At 42.0% G+C, this 19,674-nt stretch overlaps 1 protein-coding gene across 1 annotated transcript in view; it reads right to left on the reverse strand.

Annotated features, from left to right (window-relative positions):
* The window catches only part of ITGA4 (integrin subunit alpha 4), a 911,072-nt gene that overhangs the window by 115,485 nt on the left and 775,913 nt on the right, over positions 1-19,674 (reverse strand). The window contains exon 24 of the mRNA XM_069616079.1: positions 17,785-17,907. Coding sequence (XP_069472180.1) covers positions 17,785-17,907 — 123 coding nt within the window. The remainder of the gene's footprint in view (positions 1-17,784; positions 17,908-19,674) is intronic.

Consider the following 19,674-nt stretch of genomic DNA (forward strand, 5'->3'; position numbering starts at 1 on the left):
GGGCCTACAATTGTCTGGATTCATGCAGGAGCTTTTCATATAAATAGGAATTACATTTGACTCAACCCAAATAGTCATCAAATTAGATTCTTGTAATTTTCCTGTACAATACTTGCAAAATGTCACCCCATGTTGGGAGGCGGAGGGACAGTAGCCTTCATTTGCTAGGCTTCCCGGGTCTGGAGCTCTGGATTCTTTACTCTTCCAAATGGCCTTAATGTCCTCCTTGGTAAAATCGTCACCCAATTCTTTAATACTTGCCACTGTAAAGAGCTAGTAACTTTATTCATGGATGTACACTTGTTCTTAACATCCTCATCTACTCCTGCACAGAAGCAGGATTGAATTGCTCCTCACCTAAAGGGTCCTCCATTGTGGGCAAATTACGCCAAAACCTGTACCATATTATTTTTTAAAAATATTTCCCCATTTCAGATACTTGTTGCACTCTTTTGAAATCCAGGTGGGCTGAAGATCTGGAATGTATTTCCAATTTGAAAAATTGGTGTTAAACAAAAAACATCAGCTTGTGTTTCAACAATAACATTTATTGAGTATCATTTAATGTGGGTGGAGGGTGGCACAGTTCAGAATTTACTGGTGGAAACAATATCCCCACCAATAAATTATAAACTGTGTCATCTCAATGAATGTTCCACACGAAGCTGGGGGACAGAGCATTAAGTCGGTGTTAAGCTCCTTGAATGTGCACAAAAGGCCCATGCATCTCCAGAAGCATTTAATTTTCTTGTGGGTGGGGCGGGGGTGGCTGGAATCCCTAGTTTTTGCACCTGCAAACATCAGGCAGGATCCATAGGATTTCATGTAAATGCTGTCTGTCAGGTCAGTGGGTGGTATTTACTATTATCAGTGTAAATCAGTACAAAAAAGCCAGGCTCCCAGGATTTCCGTGCATAAATTCCACCTATTCACAAAAACAATCAAAATAAAATATAGAAGACAAAGGACACACCTGTTTGTGCTATTTACGGCTTATTTAAGATAACACCCATTCAAACATATGTTCAACTGGTAGGGATGCAATTGAAGCTTTTGTCTTTTTTATTAATAATAGTTTGTGTTCATATTCTCACATGACCAATGTCTTTTGTTCTATCTTAAGTAACAGGAAATCTTAATTTTAATAGAGGCATGTAAGAAAAAAAATAGAATAAGAGGAATAATGTAAAAAAAAATCTCGCTCCACATGTTGCCACTGTGAAAGGACATGTACAAGAGAGACCCAAGCAAGAGCTGTCCCGTGTAATAAAGTGCCCCTCAAGGAAACTCTAGTGCTCTTTCTTTGGCAGGTCAGATAGCAATATGAATCAAGCTGAAATTGAGTTGCACATCCCAGGGGATATCTGGTTTTAATACTTTGGCAGCCTTGATAAATCGCCTGCTCACTTGCTTGAGTGAGAAATACTTTAAGAGAATCCCTTGGTCCCCTTGGCTCTCCACCAATCAGGTTTCCGGGAGAAATGGCTCTCATGGTACAAAGGGACTGGAAAAGTGACAGAGATGAACACACTCCTGTTTGAACACCCTATATATCAGTTCCTTTTTGACAAAACTTTGTGATAACATTTTTCTATCAAAATATGTCTCGAAAGGAGGTGAAATCATGCCCAAACATATCTGTGTTAACTGATGGGGCTACAATGGTATATGGTAAAGCACTTTTGCAGCACTTAGATATGCTTCTATTGAACTTATGAGTTCAATAGAAGGATATCATTTCCAAGTACCAAGAGTTTTTTTAGAAAAGGATTAGGGATAGTGGAGCAAGCCTTCCACTTACATTTTTTAATTCAATTTATGCAATCAAAAAAGGCAGGCCATATACATTGTCTATATGGACTAGAAAACTAACCTCGATAGTGTGTATAGAGATATATAGTGAGACATCCTAGTGTCACTGAAGGCCCCACCCCAAGACTCCTGTTAGCCATTATAAGTTTGCATACTAATAACTGTACAGTGGTAAAGTAGGGCCAAGGAGGGGTGACAAACCCCTTCCATATCATCTGGTGGGTCATGCAAGGATGTGTCTTTTCCCTGATTTCATTTATTTTATGTATCAGTAGGGGGGGGGGGTTATGACCCTGGCGGTAGCCGTGCCAGAAAATACCGGCATGAATTTACCAGCACCCGGCAATGGGAACTTACCAGGGCATTACAGCCCCGGCGGACCCGGTAAATCCCCTTTGCTGGGTGCCGGTAATTATTACTACTCATTCCCATATGAGTCCCATTGGACTCAATGGGAATGGGAATGCCGGATGCACTGCCACCATTCACGAATGGTGCCGGTGCATCCATCGAGGTCTGCTTGCGGGTTCGACCGCCAGGTCAGACCTGGCAGGTGGAAAGGCACCCACTCGCAGAACTCGTAGTTTGCCGGTCCGGTAACAACCGTGCCAGTAGCTCACCCACACCGTTGCTACCGGACCGGAAAACATGTAATGAGGCCCAATATGTTGGTTAATAAACTAATTGGCGTGGAAGCAAAAGAAAAAAGAAAACATGGACACAAAGAGGTGCCCAATCTTGCTTTTTGCAGAAGACGCAATTTGGATCTGCGTCACTGGGCATGGCTATGCTCTAAACAAGGTCTAAATGCCCACCTAGGGCAGAGAATAGTGCTGACCCCTGAAGCAAGGCTCTGGAGAAATGTGGGTCTCTGCACTTTAGTGCAAAAGAAACCACTACCCCAAAGCACTTGACAGGCTTACAATTGGGCAGAACCATTGTCATGGGTGCACCGTTTTGTCAATAAGCCAAGAAGTGTTTGCATTTGCAATATAGTGTCTTTTATATGCATAAATAAAAACACATTAAGAATGTTCTCACTCTTTTTTTTATCATTTGTGTATATTTATTCTCTTGTAGAGATAACACATGAGCACTACAAATAGAGTAGTTAAGCTGCATACAGTTCCTATTATTAGAAATATAGCGGTGGAGTAGAAACCCAGCATCATACTCTTTTAAAATTAAAACGACCTACTACCAATCACAGATGTGCATGTACCCACTGTGGCCCAGTAAAACCTAAAATCATACTCACAATTGTGATGCTGTGGATTGGCAAGCCAAGGGCCAGGGGAGGTTATACAGACCAACCTCTAGATAACCCATTAGATGGTAAGGGTTAAAACCTCTGTCAAAACGTCCATGTCTTCTATGGGTAGTTAACTAAGAGCAGCCTAAAAGTGAGATCTTCGAAGAGAGACAGTTAGTCAGGGGAACGGAGGAGTAGGTCTCACAAGGCAAAAAGACCTTCACCTCGGCACTCTCACAACTGGCCTCTTGCATTCAGGTCCCTTTTCACTAAATCACTCTGTGCCTGTCAATCTCTCAGTCTCCCTCTCCCTAACCCCTAAATCCCCACTCATGTATTCATTGTAGCCCATGTGCAGCAAAGGAAGCAACTGTGAGTTGGCAGATGATGGGGAAGGGACAATCTGTAAACTGCAGTCAATTTCCATAAACTAAGGTTATGGGAGGCAAGTACCTTTGATTAAGAGAAAGGGCTACTTGGAATGTGAGGCAGAGTCACCCATGTTGCCTTACTTAGCACGCTTATGGTGACATACCCAATTCTACAGAAAGCACTGGTAAATATTGTGTCACCTTTCACAATGGGATTAATGCATTTCTCTTAGGTTGAGTTTGTAAACAAAGGAACTCGCCCTGCAAATGTAGTGGGAATTTTAAGAAAAAAGGCATGAGGGTATCTTTTTTTTAAAAAAGTTTATTGACCAAAATTTTGTTTTTGATGCATACGCATCTCTACAAAATTATAGCATTGTTCATAAAAGTTACATCCAATAAACATCTTTACATCTTTGTGATATTTAGTTCATTCAGTTCATTCCCAAAATTACATAAACAACAATATCATACTTTTTTATCAATTTACAGAATTAAAACAGAATTTAAAAAGGGCCAAAAACAGAACGTCAAATTACAGATATCATATATAAAATCATGAAATACTTTAGCTAAATAAGAAGGATAGAGAGGACACAGAAAACATTTTTTTTTGGTTTTTTCAAGACATAATGTATGGCAAAGAAAGTAAACATATAAAAGAAAACTTGGTGATAACCACACATATATATATATATATATATATACATATATATATATATACACATATATATATATATATACACATATATATGTATGTATATAGTCTTGACCTAAACACCAAAAGTTGTGACTCAATGGAGAGCAGTCTCTGAGCTCGATGATAGTGCTTCCTCAATGATTTTCACTAAGCGTACTGTCGCTAGGATGATAGCATTTGAGGAACCCCACATACAACGTGACCAAACTAATTCTCTTGTAAAACTCGAGTCTGTCGAACTGAAAGATTTAATCGTTTTGACTCTTTCGATTTCAAAGAATGGACATACTAGAAAAAGATGTTTTAGAGTTTCGATTACTTCCAATTCATTGCAAAATCTGCAGCTGATACTATTAGTATTATTAGCAGTCCTCTCCCAATGTTTCGTTCTTGATTTCGTGTGTAATAGGTCTAGACGGAATCGCATGTAGAGGGCTCTAGTTTCTGCACAAGGGCAGAGTATCAAGTATGGTAGTCTTGGCGATTGCTTGTGACGGAATTTTGCATATTCGGTGAACGATTTGTAGACAGAAATTTGCGAACAGATAACCGCCCAGTCATTCTCAAACAGTCGTTTATGTGCTTTAAATAGTTTAGATGGAAAAGCTTCAGCAGAAATGTTTATACTCGCTAAAATAGAAAGCATACGCTTGTAGAAAGTTCTAATCGATATAGGATAAGCTTCCTGCAACATGATTTTAAAGTCCTCATAAATAGAATTTTCAATCGGAGTGCACATTTTTGCAAAGTTCTTTAAAATGCGCCCGTCATGACGCACTGCTAAAGAATTCAGCCCTAATTCATGTAGTAATATTGAATTAGGAAGATAATTCGGAAGACCTAATGTGGCCTTCCACAATTTTGCTTGAAGTTTATTTAGAAAGACTGATAGATCTAAGAGACATAGATCTAAACTGTACAAAATTATTGCTTCAATCTTCTTAGAATAAAATTCAAACAACGGAAGTAGAGAAAATTTACAATACTTGTGGAAAATCATTTTCATTTGATTTTGCAAAGGTCGTGTTTTTTCTGCGAGTGTAATTTGCCAAAAAATAGCAGAAGAATTATTTGCCAAGTTGTAGCCCAGATAGATAGTCTGTTTAACAATTTGAATATTGCAAGAATTCAAGTGCCATCGAAATTTGCGAGTTTTTATTTTTGAGGAGAGCACAAGAATGTTCGATTTTGTAGAATTTATCGTCAAATTGTTATCGCTACAATAATGCTGAAAAATATTCAGTTTGTTTTGCAAACCTGATTGGGTACTATCAAAAAGAAGCACATCATCGGCATACGCCAGCCAAGACAGCTGAAGTTTGCCAAGACGAATTGTGTTAGAAAAAGCCGGGTCCCATAGCTCTTCAATGTCAGATAGATAAAGGTTGAATAGGACTGCTGCGAGATTACATCCTTGCTTAACCCCAATTGCAGTGGAAATGGGGGCAGTCAAATTGCCCTGACTCGAGATGCGTACCCTAAAAGATGTTTTGTCATGTAACAGTGCAATTAGTGCGACCAAGTAGGGAGGGAATTGCAATTGGAGCATTTTGTTCCAGAGCCTACTGCGAATAACGCAGTCAAATGCAGAGGATAAATCCAGAGATGCTATAAAGATTGGACCATGGTTAGGACAAAGTACTTCAGATTTTAGATGTGCTAGGATTGTGGCATTTAATTGTGTGCCCATATTCTTTCGAAAACCAGTCTGTACTTTGTTTAGGATATGATTCTCAGAAATGTGGGCTTCAACCTCCTTCAATAGGAGGAGAGAAAAGATTTTAGATGCCACGTCCATAAGTGCAATAGGCCTAAAATTGAGGGGGTGGTTTGTCGGTCCTTTTTTATGTAATGGGATGATAATAGAGCAAACCCACGAGGTCGGAAGATGTTTTTGGATAAAGATAGATTGAAAAATCTTCAAAAAAGTATTGGCCCAGAACAGTGGGTCGTCTTTGATTACACAGGGAGGGAGGCCGTCGGGACCTGCACATTTTGAGGATTTAAGTTTGGAAATAGCAAACAGAATGTCTTCAATAGTCCATGGGCATGTCATTGGAATATGGATAACTAAGTCCATAATGTCTACAGAAGAGAATCTTGGTGGGAGCAGGTATTTCTGTGCATAAAAATTGGACCAAGCAATGCCATCAATCGAAGATTCAAGCGAAGGCCGAGTACTTATGTTCACTGTACGCAGTAGTTTCCAAATGTCCCGCGTATTGCGGTTACAAATTAGGCGTACCATGTTTTGGTTACCAATTAAATGAAATGCCGATCTGGCCGCTCTTATGTTGCATCTATATCTGCCTAGTAATAACTTCTTACTTACAAGATAATTGCTACAGTGTGTGGAATAGAAGTTTCTTTTAAGAATTCTTAGCGCATGATTTCTTTCCGATTTTAATTTAGCGATTTTACATGTCAAAACATAATCAGGAGCATTTGATTGCGGCTGTATCAATGCAAGTTCTGCCAGGGTAGTTAAATGATTATGGATCATTTGCAGATTCCATGCAAGGATAATCTGGCATGAATGTGCCCCTTGATCATGATCAGGCCACCAGTCCCGGTTTACTAAAAATGTTAGACGTCGCCAGGTAGAGATATTCCAACGAATAGACAAAAATTGTCTATCGCTTTGGACTAGAGACAGCGGTTGGAGTCTGCTAAAGGACTGGGTTTCAGCAAGTATGATACACTGTAATATGGCATGATCACCGTATGCGGGAAAGAACGAAGTGATAGGACCAATAATGCCCGCTAAACCCTGGGAGACAACCATATAATCAATAGTCGAGCAAGCCTTTCCCCTATGCCAAGTTAGGAAAGTTTGAGGGAGTAAGGGATCTACTACTACTAGATCCCATGAACAAAAAAATTGGGCCCATTTTAATCCATTTGCGTGTGCTGTTTTGAAGTGCTGAGAGGCTGTATGTGAAGGATGAACTTTTTTAGATGCGAATAAATAAGCATTAAAGTCGCCACAAATCAACACTTCTGTCGCTGGATAGTTACAAAAAGTTTCTGTTAGTAATTCATTTAAAATGTGGATTGCTTCATCGATGGGAAGCTTAGCGGGGTTCCAATAAATGGAGATCAACATCACCTTTTTTAGCCCAGAAATGTCAATATCAATATTTGTCATTACAAACAATTGAGAGCACAACTTAGAGTTTATTACAAAGACAAGATCATTATTAAGAAGAATGGAAATGCCTCCAACTGGCCGACCAGACAGTGGCTGGCATGCGGTATTATGAATGGCTGTGAATCCATCAAGACAAAATTCTTTACAGCACATGGTTTCTTGCAAAAATAAAATAGAAGGAAGATCATTCAGTTTTCTATTTGTAAACCATGTGAGAAGATTGTTTAAGCCGCAGCAATTCCAGGATTGAAAAATAAGCTTGTTACATTATGATGATGATGCCGCAGTCGTGCTCATTGTTTGTAAAGGCTTCTGAGAAAGCGGCAAAATTCCCAAAAGTCCATTCAGAGCAGAAGTAAGGGAGGCCAACTGAACTAAACTAATTAGTTCAGTTGGCATGAGGGTATCTCTTAATAGTCCTACCATGAAAAAGAAAAATGTATGTTGAAAAATTGTGTTAAATGGCTTACTCCAGCTCACAAAATATTGAAACAGTCAAAAATGTGAATTTGAAAATTGGCAGATTGCCAGTTTTAGATCTAAAGATTAGAATTACAGCCTCGGTTTACTCAAAATATGCTTGCCCCAGTTCAGCGCTGCATAGTGACATTTTAGGAACTCTCCCAGGCTGCTAAAACAGCTTCTTTTAAAAGGCTAAGTCAGAACCCTCTTTTCCTGTTAGCCACATTCCAAGAGATGATGGGAGTCCTTTATCATTTTCAAAATATTGTTGTGTATGTTTCTGAATTTGTGTGCTCTTTGCTGCTTATATTTATAAAGAATTATGCTATGAATGCAATAACAATACTAATAAAGTGACCACCCACACATTAAGGCAAATCAAGATTATTTTGCAAACGAATGCTGCAACCTGGGGCTAGCAGATACACTTTTTGCCTAGGCAATTTCTTATCTTTTGCATGCACCATATACATAAATACATGTATTTTCTAAATGCATTAATATTTTTGGTTTACTTTGAACACATTAACCCCATAATGCATTCTGAAGAGTTTCATGAATGTTCTGTTTATTTCCAATTGTGCTTGAGAAGAGGATGATGGCAATGTCTGCTTCATATGTGCCTACAGGCTGATGTGGTCTGGCTTTGAGTTTAGAGCTGTTCATATTATCGGCATCTAACACATATAATGCAATGCATGCCCCCCCCCACCCCTTGTTAGGGAGAATTCTAAGAAATGTGCTAATTCCCTTCCACCTTACTGACCCCCAGCTCTTTTTGCTGGACTTTAGGATTTTTAATTTCTAACCTGGAGAGAGTGAGACCTTTTTCAGCACTCTCTCATGTATTGTTTTGTGATTTGGATTCTGTGTTTCTTTTAACTTTGGATTCTGACAAACTCCATAAGCATCATCTTTACATTGTGACACACAGCACCTTCAGTGCAGTGACACAGGGAATCTCTTAGATTTCTCAAAGGTTTAAATACCTTCTCTTGGTGAAACTACTGTTTCCAAGAGCAGTGAAGTGAAAATGACTATATTTTGTAACTTTCTAGACCCAGCACACACTATCTTACAATGGGTGCTGGAGGGGTTACTTAGTAACCCCTTTGTCTAGTTTCTCATGTAACATATTTATGTTACCCTTTCTACAATTAATGGCTCGTGGCAGTGGTTTACTTTTTCCCACCATTGTGTGTTTTTACCACATGCTGCAATTGCAACTGCAGTAAAGCACCCCTAGGTGCCCATTCTGTCAAAATGGCCCCTGTCTTCTTTTTTCGCCATTTCTTGTTGGAAAGGTTGTTCTTGAGATTTACTCTGTGTGCCAAACCAGGTTTGGTCCCTACCCGCTTCTGGTTCTAGCATGTCTGGCCGGGGCAGGAAGTGAGGGATGTGCCCGAAACTCCCTGTGCTTAATCCCCTTGGTTACAGGAATGCCCCCAAGGGTGATTGGTTGGCTGGCTGTCCTCGGAGGCCAGCCACCCTGCTGTGTGATTGACAGCTAGGCTGCGAATTAACGGGAGAAACCTGCATAAAAAGGAGAGGCATTTTGCTTGGAAGGCAGAATCGACCACTGGGGGAAGGAATCAGAAGAGGAACTTGGAAGAGACGCTTGCTGCAACTCCTGGATCATTGGTTTGCCCAGTGAAGCTTTGCTGCATTGCTGAAGCTCTGAATTCACCTCAACTAGAGAAGCCCTGCATCGGACGACTTCTCTCCTTAGGTTGGTGGGACCAATCAAGCCCAAAGTGAACTCATCTGGACATCGTCTCGAAGCTGGCTGTACTTAACTTGCTGCTGCTGCAGGAACCGATTGCCAGGAAGAGGAACACCAGATTGAGTACATTGCCTTTAAGTCGGACCGAGCTCCAGAAAGATCCTCCAGACTCCCATGAAGCAGGACTGACCAAGCCTGAGCCACCTCAACAGAGTGCTGGACCCCAGATGAGAGGAAAGTCCATTAAGGTATCCGAGAAGCACAGTGGTGTTGTTTGCGAAAGCCGTGAGGAGCTGAAACCGCAAAGTGCCGCTGATCTGAAGTTTGCCCATTGCTGCCACTGACCTTCCATTCATAGCATAGGAATCCCCAGATGTCCTCCCTCTTGTCCCCATGACTGAGGCCTAGGAACACAGGATCTGCAGATCTACACAGGAACAGAAGCCAGCTGGAAGCAGGTTTTCTTCTAACCAAAGGTACTGTAAAACTAAGAGGACTTACCTCGTGTTGTGTTGCCTTGCTAGCTCTCTGTTGAGACTTGTCTTGGTTACCCATGCAAAGTTGTTTGCAGCTCTGCCCCTCACAAGCCTCCCAGCTTGTGGCGTTGCAGGGATTTCGTTTGTTTACAAAAACTTCTAAAACTTGTGCAAGACTGTTTTACTTACCTGCAAGAAGTGCTTCAGCTCACCTAGACTTTTGCTCAACTAACATTGGCTGTCCTGGCTCCCTGAAAGACTCTTCTTACCTCTGACTTTGTTCATTGTCTTTCCCCCAGGAAAGGGGCAATTTATTTTGCATTGCAGGGTTCTAAAAAGTACTTACCTGCTTAAGAATATTTGTTAACCATTGTTTTATCCCCTCCACTTCTTCTTTTAACACCAACTCCAGTATTGCTATAAATGTACCAGTGATATATTAATGTCCACAGTGCTCTAGATATTTAAGTCACCTTAGGGTGTAGGGAGAATCTGTGTGCCATCACAAATGGGTATTTGCTGATTTAGAGAAACTAAGAGTGTGGATTTTGAAGTATATTTTTGGGTTACCTTTATATTGCTCCCTTCTGAAGAAGGCTTAGTCAACTGACTGTTTGAATAAATGAATAATTGTGTAACCAAGACACCTTGAGAGTGTTTATTTGGATATCAGTCACTGTGAATCTCTGTGTGATAAACCTACAGCTCACATTGAACCCTCTTGAGATAAGCCTGGCTGCTCAGTCACTCTACCAACTTGTGTAGTACATGCTTATACCAAAGGTTGGGTTAACTATTGCCAAGAGGACAAGGCTGGTGCAGTCTTTCACAGGGTACTGCATACAATCTTGCCTAACAACCCTCCACGCCCCCCGCAAAACACCAAAGAATGAAAAGCTGTAAGGACTTGTAAAACAATTCACTAACGTATGAAAAGTGAGATCAGAGAGAAAGAAAAGAGAGTGATATATGAAAACAACAACTGCAAAGTAGCCAATTCTGAGATTTTCCATCAGCGAGGCAGGAAAACATGCAGCAGTGTCTTTCTATGGGCTCGCTTGCAGGAATGTCCCAATATATCAAAACTGTGTAGGAGTATCTCTCGTCTTTGTTGCATTTGCAAAAAAGTTAAGCAACCAGTACCTGATTTTAAAATGGTGGTGTATACAGTTCCTGATGTGGCCACTGTGTCAGTCTCTTTTTTAGATGATTAGGATGATTTTACTGTCCCTGACACTTAGGACAGCCAGGAAATTGCATTCTCAATGAAGGTGCTGATCCAAGTAAAAAGTCATAAGCATTTTCAGGCACATTATGCTCTGTAGAAGTGTGGCTAGTAGGAGAAATACATACCTCTGGAACCAAAGGAAGAGGACATGATGAAAGACTGGTTTCATTTCCATGTAGATGTCTTCTTCCTCGGTCTGTGCTGTGAGAAACAAGGTGTCTCACCCACTAGTCCCTGGGGATCTGTCATCCAGGTGGTCAGCACACGGGTATCACTTTTTGATCCAGTTTCTGGGGAGGACCAGTGAGGTAGGATCATCTGGGAGAGGGGTCTTCGGTGAATATGAGTGGGACACCGGATGGTGAGATACGGTATCCCCTTCCTTGTTACACCTTTACCCAATCCTACCAGGTAGGATATTTAGGAACTCTACCTCCCGCCCCCTTTACAGCACTAATACTTTCTCATGCACATGAGAGAAAACAGACTAACACCCGAGCAGTATACCTGATGTGTCCCAATACAATGGCCAGGTAAGGTTAGGCAATTACTGACCATCACACACACCTGACTTCCATTAAGCTTCCCCACATGGATAAAAGGCGGAGCACGAGAGCACACTCTGAGCAAGGCAAAACACACGAGGAAACAGCAGTTTCGAGACAGCAGCTAAACGAGAGAGGAAGACACCAAAACAGAAGGGGATTGCAAAGGAGGGAAATTCCCTTGACCTTTTCAACAATGAACTGTTACTTTCCAGAAACCTCAAGAATACAAAGTGTAAGACCAGGAAACCAGGCTGAAGATTCCTGCATTGTGTGTCGGAGATACCCGGGGCCCTCCCGCATCAACGTCAATAATCAAGGCAGGGAGAATCACCAGCCACCGTGGTACCATCCTTGTCTCCAATAACAAAGCAGCCTCAGTGAAATCAACATAGCCAGTGAGTTGGGGAGACCAATACAAGACCGGTCTGTGTTCAAGCCAAGGTTGCAAGCAGCATCATTGTATGCGAGTGCTGGAGCGAACATTGTCAAAACGCATGTGTTAAGAGACTCAAGTGAAGCTGAACTGCTGATGAGTGATTGAACTTTAAAGCAAGCTGCAATACCTTTGACAGAGTGGTCCGGCACCACGTGGATGCTCAATCGAAGGTCTCTGTAAGGTATCCAGCTGAGAAGTGACAAAAGTAGATACATTTGGCCCAAGCCCGGCAGAGGGAGACCAATTGAAAGAGAACAAATAAATGTGAATCCAATTGGTCCTTTCGACGGGTCAAGCAAAATTCTGTGCACAGTCAAAAGTCTTCGATTTTGACGAAGTAGAGAATGTTTGGAAAAGTACATATTTGTGGTACGAACCCAGCAGAGGGAGACCAATTGAAGGTATTGTGTTAAAGTGGGTCTGAGCCTGGTGGAGGGAGGCTCCGGGGGAACAGTAAATCACACAGGAAGTTGTATAAGTGAAAATCCTGGGAAGACAAGAACTTTAATATTTTGTCGTGTTGCATCAGGCCCTTTGAAATAAGAGACTTTGAATGGCAAAGAGACTTTGGCACAGAAGGCCCTGATGTGGAACTTTGGAAGAACTGCATCCGCGTGCTGGAGAAGTCAGAGAGTGTGCTAACCTCGAGTGTGCCACCTTGTCCCTTGATCACTTTTCTTTTGCATAACATTATTTCCCACATTATTTGTATTTAGAAGTAAGGATTGGCCATATGTTTATTAGTATAGGCCCTTTTATTTTGACAAACTCGACTAGGATTGTGTTATTATTATTTGATGGTCGTAGCTTGCTCCCATCTTTAGATTTAGGATTAGACATGCATTTTTCAAACCCAATTGAAGTTCAATAAACACCCTTGAACTGTGATCACCTGTGTCTGTGTGAGTTTTCAGTGCAGCAGCTCAACCCCATGATCTGCAGTCAGCAGCAAGCACTTTCACAGTTGTGTTTTGTAGGATGCTCATTGGAGGAATTGGTAATATCCTGATATCCTGCAGGTGCAACGGATAAGTAGCCCAGATGCTATAAGCATCTTTGTACTAGGATTACCCATTGCTGTTTTCTTTCTGAAATAATTTGGCGATGGGTATAGATGGGTTGGCTATTAATGTGACTCTGCAAATCTGTTTTAACCAGATTAGCAATTGCTGGATTTTGCTCAACCGAATACGAGATGAGAGACGTAAATGTTCTCACTGTAACGCTGCAGCTCTGTCTTTTTAACCAGATAACAAATTACTGTATTTTGCTCAAACCACCCACATTTACAGGATGTGATATCACCAGTCCAGGGGCACCGACTTGTCTAAACCAATAAAAACCAATATGGAAGCTACCTCTATGGCTCACAAAAAGCCCACATGGGCAGAGCAGCCATTTTAAGGCTGATTCATAGTTTCCCTGAACAAAAGAAGATACAAACACAAACTAGCTAAGAACAGGACTTTAAAAAAAATCAGTACTCCAATAGCTACCAAAAAGGTACATTGGGCTACCAATGGGGTGACTTGGCGTGCAGCCCTGGTGAAGCCCAAACTAAAAACCTGCTGCCACCAGCCTGCCCTCTAAAGCCAACATAGAGAGATATAATCCTCCTAGGGCAGAAGTGGGGGTGCTTAAGAAGCACTCCTGGGCCTAGGAGCCTTAAAAAAAAAAGAGTTGCAATGAGATAAGTGCATCTATCACCAAAAACAGTTCATAAAATGAATGTTTTAAGCTGCTACTAAAGTCATTTGTGCATGTCGAGCATTCTGGTTTGAGGAGAGGAGCCCCACAATGTACTAATAGCACTTTTTACACCCCCTAGCAGTGCGATGGATTCGGCATGAAACACTATATGAACATTTAATATTATGTGATTTTATTTTTCGGTAGGGGTGGCAGGTGAGGGGAGAAATCACAGAATGTTTGGGCTCATGTGGTTATGGCATTGTGTACTGCTGTGGGTATATTTCTTGTAGGAGCTCCTGGTGTTGGTGGCCTGGAAAGCGGGTGGCGGCTGCACCCATGGTGGGGAGCCAGAATGGTGAATTATCTGAACCAGTATGCAATGGCATGTGCCACAGAATACGAGACATAGGGCCTTATCACGAGTTGGGCTGTATTCCCGGCTGTAATACCGCCAACTGTAATAGCCCTAGCACCGACCGGTCTGGTGGTATTACCACTGGATCACGGGTTGGGCCTTAACGGTAAATTCCTGATTGGATCCATTGGATCCATTGGATCCAATGGGGAATTTTCGGTGCTAATACTGCGGGCTAATACAGCCGGCTGTAATACAGCCGAAAACAGGGATTTTCATCAAAAAGCTGGAGGTAAAGGCTGTGTCCACTGTGAAGGCTACTGTATTTGAAAAGGAATAACTGATTGATTATGAGGGTGTGCATAACATGTCTAAATAGTTTACCAGATACAATTTCCACAATTATGCTGTGTTTTGGAGTGAGCTTGCTGTATATTTAAAAGGTATTCGAAATAAGATTTAATAGTGAACTTGGATGACTGTAAAGATTACATTTCTCAGAATGGGCACTGGAAGAAGTCTTGAGTACATGAATGTGAATTGTTTTAGAAGTGTGTTAGTGATAAAAGTGGTGCACGTTTATGGCTGAAAGGCTGCATACAACTATGGAGAAGAAAAGCATGTCCCTGAAGATCAAACCAACCAATGCAAGTATGTGTGCTTTTGGGGTCAGGAAGGTAGGGGTGCAGTGAAGAGAGGAAAAAGACACAAAACAATTGAAACAAAAGCATGCATGGCCTACCAATATTAATTACAATACTGCAATACTCTAAAATACCTACCCCTTATCCATATTATATATCTAAATAATAATGAACAGTTAACATCAAGTTTACTATCACGTACCTACCAAAGAGCAGTAAAAAAAACCACTTGTCACCAGCGTCTAGGCTATTTAGTGCACTGAACTCGGTGTGATTGGTTCTCTCAATGCTTATTTAGAACATGTGACAGGGTCCGGGTCTTGAGCCTGTCAGGAGGGAGCAGAGACTCCTCGCAACCTGGGGTAGGAGTCCTATCAGTGTGTATTTCAGAGCCAGTCCCTCCCCAGTGGTGAGGAGAGGGGGAAAACTATTAGTACCACTGCCATTCGCACTTGCTTTCCAGCCTCTGTTCTGGCCAGAGTCATTTTTCCTTCTTTTCAGATCAACAAGAATCACCATGACCACACCAGAATGAGCAGAACAGGAGGAAAATGAGTGTACCTGCGAATCTCGCGCCACCAGGCATTGACATTGCAAATGTCCCCATGCTGGGCAAGAGAGGCTAATGTGGCAGGCCCCAGTGACCCTGGACTGGCCAAACAGAGTGAACGCCTACGGACAAAAATGGGGCAGGGACAAGAATAGACTTTAAATGTTTTGCTTTAAGCTTCAAAAACCCAAACCCCGGGGGGGGAGGGAGAGGGGCGTAAGCACAGGGAAAGATTGGTCATAGGGACAGGTAACACTAAGGACCAATGAGAATGGGGGTGGGGGAGGAGGTGAACATCATGAAAGAGAGGACTATAAAAGCCCTGCATTCAAACCCTGTGAAACCAGCCCTACTGTGGCAAGTCCACACAGACCGTGAAGAATCCAAATCCACGAATACACACTCGCGCAAGATGATGGAATAGTGAGGTTCAAGCCTCGGTATCCAGTAATCACAGCTGATGGGTAAAATCTCTCAGCAAGAAGAACAAAGACAACCATGAATGGGTGCTGTTCGGGTGAGGTCGGGAGGAGAGATGGTGGACCAAGAACCCAGGTGTAAGGTGGAGTTCACTGCTGCAGAGGTTTTTGTAGAATTTGATGAGAGTGGAGGTAAGGTATCGAGTGTGAGAGAAAATGGTACCAACTACCAAGCTGGAGAGACTGTAGTTTTTTATGGTGCATGTGGGGAAATAATGGCGTGGGGGAGGGAAGATTGTGAGAGTAGGGGCAGGAGTGCATGTAGGTAGTGAAAGGTGAGAGTGGCACAGAGTGAAGGAGAGAGAGCATAAGAGCAAGAGAGAGGACGATAGTAGGCAAGAGCGAGTAGGCATAGTGGGGCAGGTTGGGGAAAAGGAAGATGTGTGGAAGCAGGGGAAGGCTTCCATTGTTCATGCTTTCCTATTTTTTGATGGGTGTATTTTTTCTCCCTATTTTATTGCTGGAAGTATTTGCCTGCTTTTAAAGAGTAAAGGTGTCTGGTATGCCTGTTTTCTGCAGGGGTGGTTGGGAGTAAGTGTTGTGTTATCGCTGCTGTGTTATCAGGGTCATGTAATATTGATGTTAAGCAGTGGCAGAGAAATTCCCAATAGCATACTCTGAGGTGCATCAATTTTGATGCAACTTCTCTCCTGACACATACATTGTGAGAAACATTCTCCTGCCCCTGCATTTCATCATTCCAGTGTCACAGGGACATGATTGGCTTGTTTTATGCCCCCCCCTCTGTTTGTTTGCCATTATTCCGTCGGACAAATAATGTATCATGTCTGCTTTATTTTGACATCTATATAGGTTATGATCAGTAAAATGTGTTCTTTGCAACAAAAGTGTATATTTCTTTTCAATTACATGTTCTGCTTTGGATCTGAGCAGTGTTTGCCGCTCGACAAATGAATAACCACAACCAAACCCATTGTTTATACTGAGCATAAACAGCTTCCTTCTAGGACATGCATGTACACTTCTCTGTACAGGAATACTTTTGATAGGCACTGTGGCGGATCTTGATGTCTTGGATTGGTTCATGAGCTCTTTTGGAACTACCAACAAAACATTTGTTTTTAGCAAATATGTTTGGAATAAATGCTGCAAAATGCATCAGTGAAGAATTGCAGTGGTTCGGAAGAGGATTGGTGGGGAATTCCCATACACGCTCCCTTCTGAGATATCTCCCTAACTAGGCAGGCGTACAAAGTGGCTTAACTTGTTGATCTGCTGCGCACATGGACTAAAACGTGTGAATGAAAGCAAACCATGTCTGTACTTAGAGAAGAATAATTAGACGGAACATTGAATATAACATTAATTTTCACAATCTGGAATAGACTGTACATTACAGATTAGCCCTCAATCACATAGAGTAGTGGTAGCCAACCTGCGTCTTTCTGGATGTTTTAGCCTAGGACTCCATTGATCCCTCACCCTCACTGACTACGGCTAAAGGGTGTTTTAAGCCAAAACCTCTGGAGAGCCACAAGTTGCCTACCTCTGACGTAAGGCATTTTGAATATGGTTTACCTGTGTCGCTCCCAGGACTAACAGCTGTTGAGGAAACTCTCTTTTTTAATACCAGGAAGACACTATATATAGACATAATGGCACTAATCACTTAACATTTTAGGGCCTGGAAGGGAAGTTTAGGAAGCCATTTTAAAGTGCCAACTGTAAAAGACAATAAAGCCTCCTCTGAACTATGCAGAAAAGGCAGGTTCTGGCTTCCAGACAGCACCAATTACAGGGAACAAATGCTGGGGTCAACACTGCATGTTGAATGGCCAACTTGACCTATGCTAAACTATGGAAGCAAAATACATTTGCAAAATATAAATGTGATTCAGAAAAATAGAGAATAAGCAAGCTGAAACTCAAAACTAGGATGCTTACCATACTTGTTTGGTTTTTCTTCGCGAAGAACATGATTAGATCTTCCAACCATGAGTAGAAGTTTCCCTCTGTTAAAGTGCAGTCTCTCGTATAATTGTTAAAAACACATTCTCCAGCACTAGTCTGTAAAAACCAACCACCAATATTATTATGACAATATGTTTTTGTAGACAGCATTGAAGTCTTGCTATTTGCCAATATGCGCATGCATAGTGACCTCAAATGTACATTTGTAATCATAATTATAACCTGAATTTGCATCCGTTGGGTATTACTAGTTTTAATTGCTGTCCGTGTAAAGCAATTTATTAGTATCATTCAAAAAATCAATAGAGTTTTATTTCCTCCTTAAAGTTTATTAAGATAGATGCCCACGTATAATGTTGCTGGTAGTGAATGCACTTTGACTCACTTAATAAACATCCCTTTACATGACATGATTCATTTTTACTCTACACTTTGAACAGAAATTTGCATTTGTATTTTATTACAATTATAAAGCGCCTTTTTGCCAAAGGCGCTGAACAATAAAAGAGTATCCAAGAAACAGTACAATTAAAATGGTGCAAATGGAGCATAAGTAGAAGTTACATCAGCAGAGAGAGAGAGCATAGAATTTAGGGAACAAGAGACGATAGAAGGTAGTGTTCAAGGTTTGTTTGGAAGATGCGAAGAGATGAGGAGGAGCGAAATGAGAGGGGAAGAGCGTTCCAGTGTTCAGGAGCCACAAGAGAAAAGGAGCGGAAACAAGCCGAGGCACTAGAAGGCTTAGGACCAGATAAAAGAAATAGATTCTGTGATCATAAGAGGCGCAAGGGGACATAGAATGAGACTAGGACGGAGAGATAGGGCAGAGCCAGGACAGGAGTGCATTTGAAAACAATCGACAGAAAGTGGTACAGAAGACGAGATTCAAAAGGAAGTAATGTAATTGTGATCACAGAGGGTGTGATAAGGGGACCGAGGGTGTAAGGAGAAAAGAGACGGACAGAAGAGTTGAAGACAGAGGAAAGAGTAAGAAGGTGGGAGGCAGGGAGACCAAGCAATAAAGATGAACAATAGTCGATGCAGGAAAAGACAAGAGAAAAAAGGAGTTTAGTAGCATGAAAGGAAAGATAGGGGCAAGCACGGTGAATGTTAAAAAGAACATAGCGACAAGAGCGGGAAATGGAGGAAATATGAAGGGAAGGATCAAAGCCAAGGTTGCGCGGTGAAAGCGAAAAGGAACGAGAGGATGGGGGAAAGGATAGGGAAGGGGGGCTGGGGAAGGAGAAATATTAGAGGTGGGAAAGAACAGAACCTCCGTTTCTGAGGGATTAAGATGTAAAGAATTAGAAGACATCCAGTTCTGGAGAGTTGAAAGACAGTTTGAAATGGTAGAGTGCAGGGCAGAATCAAAGGAGGAGACGGACAGAACTGACAACTGGTGTTAATCTAACATGGACATCCAGGCGGGCCCAGCTTTCTGTGTTCGTTTTGCATCATGGTCAGAGCAATGTGTAAATGCTGCATGCCATGCCAGTGCGTGGCAGACGGGCAGCACTTCCATGGATTTCTATGAATGCAGCCTGGTCCTTTTAGGTGAGAAAGCAGGCAGATTGCCCACATCAAAACCCGATGCGCGTGGGCCTGCTCATCTACTTGTATGCGCGTGGGCCTGCTCATCTATTTGTATGCGCGTGGGCCTGCTCATCTACTTGTATGCGCGTGGGCCTGCTCATCTACTTGTATGCGCGTGGGCCTGCTCATCTATTTGTATGCGCGTGGGCCTGCTCATCTACTTGTATGCGCGTGGGCCTGCTCATCTACTTGTATGCGCGTGGGCCTGCTCATCTACTTGTATGCGCGTGGGCCTGCTCATCTACTTGTAAGGCTGAGCGGAAGGGGATG

The sequence above is a fragment of the Ambystoma mexicanum genome, chromosome 9, assembly GCF_040938575.1.
Source record: "Ambystoma mexicanum isolate Mex_15411 chromosome 9, UKY_AmexF1_1, whole genome shotgun sequence".
NCBI lineage: Eukaryota > Metazoa > Chordata > Amphibia > Caudata > Ambystomatidae > Ambystoma > Ambystoma mexicanum.